This window comes from Lissotriton helveticus, chromosome 1_1, assembly GCF_964261635.1.
Source record: "Lissotriton helveticus chromosome 1_1, aLisHel1.1, whole genome shotgun sequence".
Classification (NCBI taxonomy): domain Eukaryota; kingdom Metazoa; phylum Chordata; class Amphibia; order Caudata; family Salamandridae; genus Lissotriton; species Lissotriton helveticus.
Window position 1 is genome coordinate 574,522,269 of NC_136057.1, and position 16,349 is coordinate 574,538,617.

General features: G+C 43.7%; 1 protein-coding gene across 4 annotated transcripts in view; it reads right to left on the reverse strand.

Annotated features, from left to right (window-relative positions):
• RECQL (RecQ like helicase) overlaps positions 1-16,349 on the reverse strand; it is a 290,431-nt gene that overhangs the window by 137,889 nt on the left and 136,193 nt on the right. For all 4 annotated transcript variants that reach the window (XM_078674068.1, XM_078674065.1, XM_078674064.1 and 1 more), the window contains exons 4-5: positions 8,256-8,435; positions 2,814-2,920 (exon numbers count right to left, since the gene is read on the reverse strand). In XM_078674068.1, coding sequence (XP_078530194.1) covers positions 2,814-2,920; positions 8,256-8,435 — 287 coding nt within the window. The remainder of the gene's footprint in view (positions 1-2,813; positions 2,921-8,255; positions 8,436-16,349) is intronic.

The window sequence follows — 16,349 nt, forward strand, 5'->3', positions numbered from 1 at the left end:
TAGCGGTGTTCGCTCCATTGCGATTGCTTATAGCTTCAGTGGATTGCCCGCTGGTTGGAGGATAGGGGTAGGGAAGACACTGCTACGATCGAGCCACCGTACTCTCTGTGTCGCTTCACCAAGCTCTTCCACCCGTTGGCGGTGCCTGAGAGGCCCACTCCACCGCTGCTGGCAGTGGCGTATAAATGCTTTCGTAGAGCCCTGTTCCTCACACGAAAGGTGCTCCCGTAAGCGCCTGCTAGACCCTTGGAGGGCTCTCCAGGGGGCGAGGGGGTTCTCACGCGTCCCATGCTGGAGCAGTGGAGTGAGGCTGATGTCCAGACATTAGGTGACCTTTTCAGAGATAGAGCGCTAGTGGCCTATGAGACGCTGGTATCAGAGGACGGGCTACCTCCTGGGGGGTTCCTATTGCATCGCTCCCTCGTAGCAAAGATGTCGGCTAGATGGGGAGACATGGCAACAAAGCCTGAACAACACTTAACCATGCAGTACCTTCACGTTATGGGGGGGGGGGGTAAGCACCTGGTCCGTTGGTTTGCGGCGTCGCCAAGGGTCCATACACAGACCAGTTTGGCTCCGCTCAGAGGCAAGTGGGAGCGAGACATGGGACGGATGCTGGCTGATAAGGAGTGGGAGAGAGTCCTTAAAAGCCGGGTACGCATTCCTCGAAATCTGCGCTTTCGTCAGATACAACTCTTCGTCGTTCATAGAGCCTACCTCACACCTGAGCTCATCAATAGGTACTTCCACCGTTCTGATGCGTCCTGCCCCAGGTGCGATGAACTGGACACGGGACTTCTCCACCTCTTATGGAGCTGCCCAGGACTGGGCGCTTACTGGAATGCGATAAGTGGGATGCTTGGGGCGTGTACGGGTCGCACCATTCCTTTCAACTGGCCTGAGTACATCTTACATCACTTCAGGAGACTGCCCAAAGATAAGGCATCTTCCCGCTTCTTAGATCTGGGGTTGGTGGTGGCGAAGCGCCTCCTTAGGAGGCGGTGGAAGACGTGCGAACCACCTGGTGCGCAGGCGTGGGTCTCTTCCCTTCAGGCGTGTGCCCGGGCGGAATGGATAGCCATACGGAGGAGAGGAAACAACAGGGCTTCGAAAAGAACCCATGGCGGAACAGTGGGAACTCATGCTCAATGCCTTACAACTGCCAGGGGGAGGCGGGGGGGGGGGGGTGGTCGAACTGGCGATTCGGATGCTGCAGCGACCTAGGTGGGTGTTCTTGGGGGTTGGAGCGTACCGTGGGCTGTTCTTCTGCTCGGATAATCTGTCATGTAGTCTACCAGCCTCTGGGCATGCAGGCTTGTGATGCATGTCCGCTCGCAGATGGGGGTGCGGGGGGAGGGGGTGGGAGGAGGATCAGCATAAGCATGTGCCTGTGATTTTGCCGCTGTTGTTTAAGTTTCTCTACAATTGTTAGATAAATGTCATTTCTGTGTGCAGGTCCACATTAAAGGGATCCACCCTACAACCATGTTACTGTGCAAGACTAAATGAGAAGATAGTCATGAACTAATCTGGAGGCTGCCGGGTTAGGCCCTCCACGTCCCAGCTAGCTCTGAGCACCTACCCTTTATTTATGAGACACTGTCAGCGTGCCTTTAAGTCTATACTTTGTCTTGATTTATAGTGTCTGAATGTTGAACAGGCGTGACCGGATCGCTGTGCTACATTAATTGATCTTTGTACTGTACTTTGAAAATATAAAATGTTAATAAACAGATTTGACAAAAAAAAAAAATCTACATGATGTTGCTTTTGTAGTCTAAGAAAAAACTACTCGAGTACTATCACTAATGGGAAAACAAAACGGACAATGCAACAATCTACCAAAAGGCATGGCCTTCATGGACAGCCCATTCAAGCAATGGAAAACCATGAAATCCCATGAATGCAATCGCAGATTTGGGCTGACTCGAGCTAACTTTCTCTGTACTACATGAGCTTTTAAAGTGTGGGGAACATGTGGGTGCCCAGATTTCTGAAGAGATCTGTAGAGAGAACTAAAAAAGGTGGACAATGTATGGCAAGGAATGAGGGAGTGTTGGTCTACAGAAAGGCAAGATTACCAGAGCAGTCTACAGAAAGGCAAGTTTACTAGATCATGGGACTGGCTTGACATTAAAGCAAAGTTACATGCAACAAAAATGGACACGTTTTTAAAAATGAAATAAGGTGGATGAAAAATTAATAATTATGTTTCAACTACCATTGTCACTTTTTTCAGAGGTGTATTTAGTGAAAAGCTGAACCTGCAAGTTTTAGACCGTTGGTTTTCAAAGCTAATTAAACCATGTGTAACCTACAGCTTACTAGGATCTTCATTTATAATGCTACATTCTCTTCTTTGAATGGTTGCAAAGGCATATCAACTCTTCCACGTTCTTACACATCATTAACACCCACAACAGTTTACGCTGCCCATCTCTCCTGTACACAACTCACTTTGAATTGTTGATATAATCTTCTAAACTACTGTCGTGCAAGTATAAGCTTATTTAGCGGAGAACATACAAGTAATAATGAATGTTATCACCATTAGCAGTTTTCTCTATTACTCTAAACTAGAAGTTAACAATCTTTGACCTTTTTCCCCAAGGAACCTTCACACATCTGCCTGCCCCTTTTGTCTGCATAGGAGATGTGGCAATAGCAGAGGCATGACAAAGGGCACGATATGGAACAAATTCTGAAATAATTACTGCTTCTCTATGTGGTCACAGATTTTACACCATTGTTTAGCAGGCAGGTATAAATCAAAAGAGACAGCGAAGGAGGAGACAACCGAAAGACCCACTAACCTTACTGCTGGAAGCATTCAATGAGGTAGCAGAAACTCCAAGCTGCTCCAGGACCATCAGTTGATCTTCCATCAGCGACACCAGAGGACAGATCACAAGAGTGAAACCTGGAATACAAGGAATTGTTTGATTTAAAATGTTCTACAATTTTAGTGATCATAATAAATGTTTCATTAGATTTATCAAAGGTATTCTTAAATCTATAACTATTAAATAAATTGAAAAAGTCAATTTACCTCCATTGTGCTGAACTGGATGATACAGCAATCGATTTTTGGATGATCCTCAGAAGTATCATGATTCTGAGCACCTTGCAATAATTCATACCAAACTAAACCAAAGGTCTAGATTTATTTGCACCACTGACTAAGGAGTGAAAAAAGCAGCTGAGAAAAAATAATACTGCGGCCATGTTCAGATGTTCTCTCACTAGTCTGTTTTGTTTGAATACAGGCAAATACTCCCAGATTAACGGAAAAGTACAAACATACTCCTGATTCACCTCAGCTTTGTAAGAACAATCACTGGCAAACAAACCAAAGAAGGGGGATTAAGGTTTTTCTTTTAGGTCCAGCATACATGCCCAGTTACGAAACAAAACCAAAAAGTGTATGCAATTCCCATGAAGGCAGGAGTTAGAAGTAAGAGGAAGCCGCAGGTTGTCCCTTAAGAAAGGCGGGAAAGGGGAAATCACTCTTTTCGGAATTAGGGCCCTCACATACCCACCAAACTGGGTGTCAAGCTTCCTCATAGGGATTACTCCTCGTCAGGTTGGCGCTGCAATACCTGATGGGCACCCTATGAGGGGCTCTTTAGCGGAGATCTTTTATTCCTTGCCTTTTGGTGCCGTGGGTGTGAGGGATCTAAAAGTGTAGATGTGCTAAAGTGAGGGTCAATAGACCATGCGAAGATAAAACAGGAAATAGATGTCCAGACAGAATCATTTAATGAACCTGTCTTCCAACCTGATTAAAAAAATAGAGTGGCTACGTCCTGATTTAATGTGTCAGAATGTTGCACTCAACTTCATGTGATCAACATGTTGCTTGCCTGTAAATCAGAGCGATCTAGCGGCAATTCTTCAGGACCTAAGAGAGATTGTCTATCTACACTAAAAGTGGTGTTCTGGTTCTGCTGACCTGGATATACCACACAGTGCACCTAAAGATGAAGTACCTGTGGATGCGATGGCTGACCTACTGAGATACAATCTGTTGCTTCCTCTTACTTCTCTCTCCTCCCTTCATAGGAACTGCATACACTGTTTGGTTTTGCAATCACTGGCAAAGCCAGCAGGTCTTGCTATATTTAAAGAGCACATTTGCATGTCACTAAAAAGCTGCAATTGCTCTTTCTGGATAAAGAACTTTAGGCGGTTACTAGATGCCCTACTCAGACAAAAGTGCTTGTGTTAAAAGAAGGTGGAGTCACAGTTCCTCAACTTCTTCTGTATTCAATACAATAACACCACCAACAGTGCAGCCTGCAAGAATGTGCTCAGTTTCCAACTGACTACAAGAGGACATCACTCCATGGAGAGACTGTGAGCATTCTTCGCACGAGCGGTGCAGGTGCACTTAAAGGGGCTGTGCAATAACCACAACAGATTACTTTAGTAGGTTACAGTACTTAGGCTATTAATATAGGCCACTTGATAATGCCAAATGCTTGTTTAGTCGTTTATTTTTTCAAAGTGAAAGCTTTCACTGCTTACCAATCACCCTGCCAAAAAAGGTTTATTGAAATGAAATGAAATGAAAAATTGCATTTGTATAGCGCATAACTGCCCTGAGGCCTCGCAGCGCTTGAAGATTAAAGGGGGAACATCTTCCAAAATTGCAGCATTTCATATAGACTTGTAGTTTCTTAACTTTGTGTTTTGCACCTTAGCAAACATGTTATGCTAAAAGAAAAAAAAGAAGAACACCTGGTGTAGCGGGCAAGTGTATTGGTTTGCAGATGTGAAGATTTTGAACCAGATGACCTTATATGCAGTCTCAAGCTATTCACTTCTGTAAATGATATGACATAAATCAATGTATTTTCTTATAGGACAGGTGTAAGACTCTTCGCAAGCACCTTCAGTTAGGGTTGGCCTCAGGGTCTTGCCGCTGGGCCGGCCTTCCATCAGACCTCTACTGGGGTTGACCAAATGGTCTGTACCCAGCCCACCGCAGGCAGCCAACTCCTGCTATGTACAGTCTTTAGTTGCACCAAACCCACTATGGCCGGCCTACTCCAGATGCACCTGGGAATTGCCTGAAGAGCATGGCCTTAGGCTAAGCTTTGTCCTTTATTTTTTCAGGACTTGTAATTCCCATCCCTTTAAACTTGCATCCGGTTTGCGGTCTCCAACCAGGACTCGTGCACCTCAAAGGAGATGCTGGGCACCAAACTTCTTTTTTTTTTTTTTTACTTAATAAAAAGAGGATCCCTTTGGAGCCAGTCCCACATACGCCTGGGGATCAAGATGTACTCACCATGCCCATTTTTGGGCCCTTTCAAAACAAATTTCACGAGGTGGGACTTAGTATCCTATATCCTGTAATGGTGGCCAAAACATTTTTGTCTAAATTAAGGGCAGCTAATGATGAGGTTTCAGTTTTGTGGATCCAGCTACATATCCATTCAAATGGGAGTCGTTTTTTTAATTATTTTGGATTCGCAGAGGTCCAGGAAACCGGTTTGACGGAACTCAATGAATTAATGGTCCTGATATCTTTAAAATTTTAACTCTTCATACCCAACTAGGAACATTTTATAAAAGGTAGATTCTTGAACACTACTGAACTACTGAATACATGTAATCAAAGTAAGTTAAGGCAAATCCTTGAGTATACTTTCAAACATTTCTGGTGTAATTCCAATCAGCAATTTAAGTATCAAGGAATCCTAGGGAAGTTAAAATGGGAAATGTCACTATCGGTAATTAACCCCCCTCCCCCTTCATGGCCTCGTTATGCCACCGCCCGATGGATCTTGACAAACCTTGCCATTAACATCACAAGAGTTATATCTTTTTCATGTTTCATGCAGATTTATTGATGGCACCAAAGTTATTAGCAAAACAAAATATGCCTTTTAAATGAAAAGTAGGACTTAACCATTACTATACAGGCGCTGCCCGAGTATGATGAAACCTAACGTCCTGCAAATTCCACGCTCATAGGCTGCATGTCATCTTCCTCAGGTAAGAAGCCATCATGCTGCATAGTAATAACAAAAATGTTTTTCCAAAAATGTGGCTGCTTTCTTGTGAGTTGTTAATTTTTAGAAATGTTAATGTTTGTTTACCGTGACATCAATCAATCTGCCACAGTGATTGCACAGTCCCCTCTTCAAACGTTTTCACTAGTTTCAGTACCTCAGGAGGAAACGGGTGTCAGCCATCAGAACAGGTGCAAGGCAGTATATCTGCTGCAGCAGGAAGGACAAAGATTTTATCAAGAAAAAGCGATTTGTAAGTTGATCAAGCAAGCGAAGGCGAGGAGCTAGTTTAATTTGCATGGCTCATGTTTTCGGGAGCAGGGGGGCAACTCTTTAAAACATTCCCTTCCTGATCAAACAGCAAAATAGAACGAAATTCATTAGCAGTGTCTTTTTTGTTTTTTTACATGTAAATAGCTTATTCAGGCCTGCTAAGGCGTCTCCTTCTTGCACTAGTATTTCAGTTATCCTTTTTCACAAACATAAACACAATATGGGAAATAAAAGAACAGCCAGGACTGAATGAACTTCAAGACTTGATTCGAACAGAAGGAGGAGTCTCTGAAGTTTTAAATGCTAGCAATGGTTGTTTATGGTACTGCCACAGGGATGGGTTAGTGCGCTTCTGGTCAGTGAAGCGGTTTCTCTCCAGGAATCCCTGCATCTGCCTTTCACTGAGGCCGCCTTGCCAATCAGTGGGTGCAGTCACCCACAATCATAATGAGAAAGGATATTAGCTAATTTCTGAAAGTCAGAATCGTACTGGTGCAAAGCACAGTACTTTAAACATATTGAAACAACAATATCAACGAGCTCATTAGGACAGCATTTGCATCGTGAGCCCTGAGCAACAAGGAACCGTCACAAAAGAGAGGTCATAAAAAAGAGGTTCGAGAGGGCAATAAGATAAGGACACGCACTGGAGGAAACCAGAAAGGTCAGGACGCGTGTTCCCATCCACTGATAAAACAAAAATGCTGCATGAACATGCAGACAGAGAAAGAGTTCCCTACGGTCAGCGATGGCAGGATACAACTCACCCAATAAAGGACAAACTTTCTGGAAATGCTTGCAGACGTAAAGCATTGATTCCCTCAGGGACAGAAAACATGACAGGAATTAGGTTACTGGTGACTTCCTACATGTTAAATACTTGAATATTTGATTGGACTTTGAACCCTTAACTAAACATGACATTCCAAAGGATGGTACATTGTTCTACAGTGAACCTGTGTTTGAGGTAATATGTCATGTGTCACTTATTATTTGTCTTGAATCGAGTAGGCGATTAGTATGAAGAGGGAAAGGTTGAGAGGGAAATTGAGGCTAAGAGTGATGAAAAGGAGGGCGATAAGGGTGGGACGGAGGATTATAAGAAGGGTAAGGTGGAAAAAGAAGAGGATAACTATATGGAGAACACTGCCAAGGAGATTAATGATATGGAGGAACAGTGGGATACAGAGACAGAGGATGGGGATCATCAGGAGGACGAGGAGGAGGCTGAGAAAGAAGATGAGGAACAGTACAAGAGATACTGGAAAATGTGTGCTAGTACAACATGAACCTCATCATACTGCAGAAATGCCAACATGGTGCTACTGTGTGTCACACAATATCAGCTATCTTTGCTCTCAGCTCCAGGTGAGGAGCACATATCACACGGTGTGTCCTCATTGAACTGAGAACCTGTGCAGAGAGGAGGCTTCCAGCTTGCTGGTTTGGAGGCTCAGCACAGGAGATGCCCAACGGGGGTTTTAAACCCTCTCCAGGATGTCGGCAGCAGCCTCACAAGCCTCGGGCGATGTGCTCCAAGCCTCGCCCCCTCTCATTGTCCCCCCATCCAGTCCATATTTTTGGGCTCAAAGCCCTCTCCCTGTCCCTTCAAGGCCCAAATTCTTCCTCACACTACATAACGAATTTCAAAGTTGGCATGTCTGATATTGGACTATTGGAGATCGGGAATGGAGACGAGTTAGGTTCAACAAATTCTTCTAGGACCCTGAAAAATTGATTTTGAAGTGGAACTAAATATTGTGTCAGACAGCATCTCCATAATGAGAAGATTGGAAACCTGTTTCCCAGCATAGCACAATTAACTACATTCACAGTATGTTGGAAGCAAATTACTTGACACAGTCAAGATAGAGTGTGCTGAAATGTGCATGCAAAGATTATGAAACGTATTAGGAAATGTAAATTAACCCACAAAACAGTTAGGTTTACTGTTTTACTTACCATCTGAACACACTGCAGGTAACTGGTAACACAAGCTCTTTCCCCCTCCAGTAGGCATCACTAGAAATATATCTTTCCCAGACATCGTGACATTGATTGTTTCAAGTTGCAGTGATCGAAACTTGTCAAGTTTAAACACATTGTTCAAGGCATCTTTGACCTTTTGGGACCATGGAAAGTCTGTAATAAAATGTTAATCCAAATGTTAAAGAAGAGCTCTGCTGCTTTATTTGCAATACAAGTCCTGTGTATAGAGCATTCTTTGTCAACACTTATGATGCAGGGCTGCAAAATCACACAAATGTATTTGTCATGGGGTACAGAATCTCTTGACATCATCAACTGAGTGGAGGAACAGTGACAATTGAAATAAAATCTTAAATTAGAATGATGAAAAAGAAATTTTCAAATTGGACAACTAATATTTGAACGACCATGAACAGATAGAAGCACTCTTTTATTCTACATTAATATCTGATATAACAAGTAAGCTATAAGGACTTCACACCTACTTTTATAAGCATAACGGTGAATTTACAGAGCTTTCAGAATAGGAAGGGCAGTGCTGCAAAATCTCACACATGGAAGGCTACTTTAATCTTCCAGGGATCCTCTTTGGGTCTCTAATCCTAGTATCATAAACACAGATCTTAATTGCGGTTTGATTTGGGGGTCTCTAGTTGGCCGAGGTAGGTACCTTTGACTATATAGGGGCTCTTGCATCTAGTCAGGGTAAGGGGGTACACTCCTAAAATAACCCCTGCTCCCCCCCTTGGTAGGTTGGCGCAGGCAGGCTTATCTGAGAGGCAGTGTGTGAAGCATTTGTGAACACATACAGTAGCCCAGTGAAAACACTACAGATGGACACCACAAAAGTTGTAGTATAAAAATAAGTATTTTTATATAGCACAAGACCACAAATGACAAATCCACAATACTGTACTACAAAAATGGTAAAAATTGCTTAGTTCTCTTGCCATGTAAAATGCGACACTTTAAGTTCAATGTACCTTTGGATGAGTAACGCTAAGCAACAAAAGTGTTGCAGGGAAGGTGATGCGTTGGTTCCTTGCACGCAAGAACGGTGATGCATCGGGTCCCTACTGCTGCGTAGGGGATGCGTCGGTTCTTCACCGCGTGGGGAGGTGATGCGTCAGTTTCTCACTGCGCTTACGTGGCAATGCTACCAGCAGCGCCGTGATGTGATGAAGATCCGGTGCAATGAAACAAAATGGCGTCTTCTTGATGCAACAACAATGTTTGCATGGCCGATGGCCCTGCGGCGACTCAGCGATTCTTCTGAGCCGTGACAGGCCCTGCGACACGCTTCTCCGGTGATGCGAGGCGCTTCGGGTGATGCGATGGCGACAGCGGCAGCACGCTGATCTGGTGATGCAACAGCGTCTGCTGCGACTGCGACTCTCCAGTGATGCGATGCCAATGGCTGCGGGGGCGACACGCTTCTTCGTCGAGTCGCCTTCCAGCTCCCAGCGCCACGCAGTCTCTCAGAAGGCCCAGCTCAACAGCAGGCACTTCAATTCCCAGCAAGGGAAGGCAGGGGAGCTGGTCGGTGAAGTCTGTTGTCCCTGAGACTTCAGGAGGAGGCAAGCTCTATCTTAAGCCCTTGCAGATCCTTTACAAGATGATTTGAAAGTAGCACAAACTCTTTTCTCCTTTCTTTGGCAGTCAGGCAACCACTGCAGGGCAATTCCCCAAACAGCACTCAGCTTAGGGATAGTCTCCTCCGCAGTTTCTCTGGTTCCTCTCCTCAGCAAAGGTAATTCTTGTTTCCCAAAAGTGATCTAAAGCTCTTGGGACTGGGTCCCAATATTTATACTAGCAAATCCTTTGTCCTCTGAAGGCAGAGGGTCCTGTACCCAGTCCAAACCAGTTCTGTGCAGTCCTGGAGCACTTTGTTGACAAGACTCCTTCTTTCCTTTGACAGTGTGGGCCAGGGACATCAGGCGCACCACCGGAGGTGGAGCCAGCATTGTGGAAGGCAGGCACAGCCCTATTCAGGTCCCAGGTGCAACTCTTCCCACCCATCTACATGCAGATAGCTCTATTCACCCTTGTGCTGACTCACCCAGTCTCCTGGAATCCCCCAGGCCCTGTCACTCAAACTCCAGACAAGGAATACACAACCTACCAGAGGCAGGCTTGGATAGTTAGGCAAGAAAATACCTAAGTTCTAAAAGTGGTATTTTCAAACACAGAATGTTAAAACCAACTTCACTAAAATATGTATTGTACCACTCTGAGTTCAGGCATACTAAACTTGAATGTCTACCTAGTTCCCTGAGTCAGTTAGGATTGTAAGGTGTTATATTCAAACTGCCCATCCTGGGCTATGGGAAACAGGTAGCCTTGCAATAGCAAAAAACGAAAATGGATGTAATTCACTATCAGGACATGCCACACACATCAGGGCATGTCCTACCTTTTACCTACAATGCACCCTGCCTTTGGGCCTACAATAGGGGTGACTAATATGAAGAAAAGGGATGGTTTAGGGACTGGCAAGTGGGTGCACTTGCAAAGTCAACATGGCAGTACCAGACTGCACAAAGGATCTGCAATGGCAGACCTGAGACACACTTTACAGGCGGCTTCTGTGGGTGGCACAACCAGTGCTGCAAGCCCACCAGCAGCATTTGATTTACAAGCCCTGGGCACACACAGTGCACTGTATAAGGGTCTGACAAGTAAACCAAACCAGGAAATCATGGAGTCACTAATCCATACATCAATTTACAATAGGGAGAGCATATGCACTTTAGCACTGATCAGCTGTGGTAAAGTGCCCAAAGTCATAAAACAGCCAACAACAGGTCAAAATATATGAGGAAGTCAAAAAGTTCAGGGATGACCCTGCAAAAAGGGCAAAGTCCAACAAGTGCCTAATCACAAATATTCCAAACTTTAAACAAGGAAATACGAGCATGCTGAGAAGGTAGAAGTTGTTTCCTACTGCTGTCCCACTAGGACTCAAAGGAAATCGCACATTCCTCAAATTAACACACTAAACTCGGAAAATGATATGTGGGCATTTGAATGGGGTTAAAGTGGTTCTTACAGAAAAAAGAGTTGCCACCCCTTGCACACCCTTTGCGAGTGGGCAATTATGTCCATATGTTTATTTAGTGGTACTTATATGGCACAATCCTTTCTTGGGCACAACCGTTAGTAGGTCAATCCTCCTCACAACTGATCTACTTACCAACAATGCAAAGTGCAGAATCTGACAAACACAAGAAGAGACTGCATGGATAGTGCACTGATAAGGATGTAGGCGAAACTGAGCCGGGGAGAATATGGCAGCTGGCTCAGCATGCCGGTGTCAAGTGCAGTTAAATCAGGACAGTCACGCCATCATCGAGATCTAAAAGCCAGCAATTCCAAGGAAGGGATTTTAAAGATGGGGTTTCTTTTTTTTTTAAAGTATGCTTCCATAGTAGTTAAGCTGCTAACCTCTGAATGTCTAAGCAGCAGGAGAATGGACGAGTAAGGCACAAGTGTCTACCAAGAGCGAGGAGCTGTTCAGCACAGAGTCTGCAAAACGAGCATGGTAATGATACTCTCTGCTTCTAATAATTGACATTGACATCAGAACACATAGTTCATTTACATGCCAGCACCATTGGCAGAAACAGAACAAGCACGGGTTGTCAGTTGGAAGCTGGCCATGCAAAAGCAGCTTTCTGAATTGCACAGTGGACTGTAAAGTACCTTACAGGGATCATTCAGTAAAGAGAAAAAGCAGTTCTCTTTACTGAGTCCTGCATCACTAACAATCACCAACAATAAGCATTCTAGAATGTGGCTTTGTTCGATTATGCTTGCTTGGTTTTGAGACATATTGTGGCATTATTCACTGGAAAGCTCTTAATAAGTTCAGTCCGAGATGCCTTAGAATCCCACCAGGCAGGGCGGCTGGGAATGAAATAACTGCACTGCCCAAATCAGTATCTGTTGTCCAGTTCAGGGATTTTCGAAATATCATTCCAAAGAACTTCTGGGACCTGACATGAATGGTCTGACTTTTGTCCTATTCATTTCTATACTAAAACATATATTCAATTTCCACTGTGAGCCAATTTGGGTATAATCCATTATGACCAAGTCATATACATACAATAAATATGGGACACTGATTCCAACTAACTTTGGAGAGAAGGGTTCTGTTGCTGCAAATTCACTAGGGAGATCTGCAAAATATATGGAAAACACAGTAGGCGCCATGATACACCTGTCTTAACCCATTTTGCGTCAAGTTTCCACAACTTTGCAAATTCCACGTGCTCAGTTTGTGGTATTTAATTCTCTCGAAATAGGTTTTAGTCCGAGGGTGCAAGCCATATCATTAAACACCTGATCAAATGTGGTTCTAAAATTCATAAAACAACAGAACAAATTAAATGTTTTGCTTGCCATTACTCATAAGGTAAAACTGATAAACAGCAGAACAAAATTCTCTATAACCAGCTACGGTATGGGTATAACACTTTGGTCTCTAAACCATTTTGTTTAATATGCCTTTGTGACAACATTGATCTAACTAATTAAACAATATTTTTTTGTTTGTCCGGATCACCTTTTTTATGAATCAGTTTAATTATGAACCCTTTACAAATCAATGGTAAACTGCCAAGTTTTGATATCCATTGAAAGAAAAGAGAGAATATTTTTGCCCACTAGTCAAATTTCTCTTTAATTAGGACTAATGGTAGGTTGTCCCGCTCAGCTAATCTTGTCAGATTTAGAGAGTGTGTGGCATTTTTTACCATGTCCAAGGAGAATTTATTGGCCAATCCCGCTTTCTGGTCATGCAGGTATGAAAATTATCTTAGCAAGCCTGACAGTTATGGTGCATAGAAGGACCTTGAACATAACATTGCTTTCAAATAAAGAAATAGCACACCAAGTCAAGCAAGAAGCCAGTGATTTTTTACAATATAATTTCAACTCTGCACCTAGGGTCCCTCTATGTCGTCTGCCTAGGCGGCCTCGCACTGAGTGATTTTTCACTTCACAGAGGGCCTTAAAGAGTGCGTAAAACAAAGGGACATCTTGCTGACAGGAGAGAGGTCTAAGAGCTGTTTTGAAGTGAAGCGTGAGGGACAGGCAAGTAAAAGAAATGGATCAAGAACATCCTTCAGTTCACTGCCCAATACTGTTCGTCATTTTTGCCACTACCTCCTTACTCTGTGTAAAGTGTGGCTCACCCTACCCTCCAGACATTTTAGATAGTAGAGGAAATAGGCTATTTCTCAAACTGCAACCCAGGTGCGGAGGATTTACACTCATTGAAAGCATGAAATCAATGAAGGTGTTAGAATGAATAGTACTATATTTAAAATAAAGGCATAACAAATAAACAAGTTGTGTCAGTAAAAATAGATGTATTCAAAAAATGTTATCAACTTTTTGAAGTGTCAACGCCTCTGGCGGTTGAATGCACTGCCAAGAACGCAATATGATGTTCACATTGGCATTGAAAAGCAATACCAGTGAAACAGTAAAGTGCAGAGTGCAGAACCTCAAGTAGCTTCCTGGAAGAGATAGACAATAATCATGCATTTGAAACAATGATCTCTAAAGATGTGACGGGATTCTTGAGTGAAGATAGTTATGACAGAGGGCATGAAGGATACTTATGTACTTTCCAGTTATAAAGTGCAACCTTTCTGAAAACATAAAGCATATATTAATTTGAGTGGATGGGTGTGATGGAGGTCAGGACTCAGGCCTAAAGTACCATTTATATACCAAACAGTATTTCATTCACAGTATTTCATTCACAGTCACTCTGTTGCTCGGCGAATGCTATTCTTATATTTGAACTCCACCGCCTTCCTGGACAACCTTGCCAACGTCGGACTGCTCATCCACAAGGCAGGACACACCCTCGACCCCATCTTCGCAGGACAGAAAAATATCTGCTTCAGCCACCCCACACAGCCTCTCTGGACAGACCACCAATGGGTACACTTCTCTTTCAACACTGACACCTCTCACAAACCCAATCCATGCCCACCGCGAAGGAACTGGAGCAAGGCCACAGAGGACGCGACTGACGCGAACTCTGCTGCCAAGGAACTACACCGATGCATCACCACCTGCGCTGACAAGCTCGCACCCCTCCGCAACCCCGACAGAAAACACCCCTTAGTGGCCACCTGGTTCACAACTGACCTCCAAGAATCCAGACGCATCTGCCGACGGCTCGAAAAACGATGGAGGAACAGCAAAAGCACAGAAGATCAGACCACCTACAAGAATGCCATGACAGTATATAAAATCCTCACCAACTCCAGCAACTTGAAGGAACTCTTGAGCACCATCCAGCAACTCGCCAAACCCCCCAGCGAGATCACAGACATCACACCCTCCCAGGACCTCTGCAACAAACTTGGCTCCTACTTCCACCTAAAAAACAAAGCTCTCTACGACAACTTCATCGAACAGACCCCTGAAACTTCCCTTCCCACCAGCAACATAAGCCAGCCCACCATCACCGCCTGGACCCCTGTCATCACCGAAGATACCACCTCGACCATGAAGAACACCCACTCAGGAGCCCCACGGATCCCTCCCCGCCGCAAATCTTCCACAGAGCTGCCGCTGCCATAGCACCAGGGCTATGTTGCACCATCAACCTTTGAATGCAGCACTTTCACTAATGACTGGAAACAAGCAGAAGTCAAGCCCCTCCTCAAGAAGCCCTCGGCAGACCCGATGGACCTGTACAACTACTGAGCTTTCTCTCGGCTTCCCTTCGCAGTCAAAGTCACGGCGCGCAGCGGGTGCGCCGGAGGTTCGCGAGAGGTAAGCCCGTTTGCGCCCGTTCGCGCAACGGACGCGCCGGGGGCCGGTCCCCCTGGATTACCATCTCAGGGGACTATCACCTATACTCGAGATGGGATATATGACGTTAAAACGCATATTTTTACAACGGGACTTTTACAACGCAAATACTATTACAACGCATGTATTTACAACGCATTTTTTTACAACGCAGGTACCTTTACAACGCATACCATTACAACGTAAGTATTGGTAAGTATATATATTTTTTTTAATTGTATATTATTTAAAATTAATATAATGTAATGTAATTGTATTTAATTTAATTTAATTTCATTTAATTAATTTAATTTAAATTTAATTTTATTTTATTTTTACCCTGTACCCCTTTACCCAAAAACCCAAAACTGACCCTGAACCCTAAAAATACCCCTTTACCCAAAAACTGAAAACTGACCCTGAACCCTAAAAATACCCCTTTACCCAAAAACTGAAAACTGACCCTGAACCCTAAAAATACCCCTTTATCCAAAAACCCAAAACTGACCCTGAACCCTAAAAATACCCCTTTACCCAAAAACCCAAAACTGACCCTAAACCCTAAAAATACCCCTTTACCCAAAAACTGAAAACTGACCCTAAACCCTAAAAATACCCCTTTACCCAAAAACTGAAAACTGACCCTGAACCCTAAAAATACCCCTTTATCCAAAAACTGAAAACTGACCCTGAACCCTAAAAATACCCCTTTACCAAAAAACTGAAAACTGACCCTGAACCCTAAAAATACCCCTTTACCCAAAAACCCAAAACTGACCCTGAACCCTAAAAATACCCCTTTACCCAAAAACCCAAAACTGACCCTGAACCCTAAAAATACCCCTTTACCCAAAAACCTAAAACTGACCCTGAACCCTAAAAATACCCCTTTACCCAAAAACCCAAAACTGACCCTGAACCCTAAAAATACCCCTTTACCCAAAAACCTAAAACTGACCCTGAACCCTAAAAATACCCCTTTACCCAAAAACCCAAAACTGACCCTGAACCCTAAAAATACCCCTTTAAAAAAAACCTAACATATAACATTTTAAATATAATTATATACTTACCAATACTTACGTTGTAATGGTATGCGTTGTAAAAGTACCTGCGTTGTAAAAACATGCGTTGTAAATAAATGCGTTGTAATAGTATTTGCGTTGTAAAAGTTCCGTTGTAATGGTAGTGCGTTGTAAAAAATGCGTTGTAATGGGTGTATACCCTCGAGATGAACTCCTATGTATT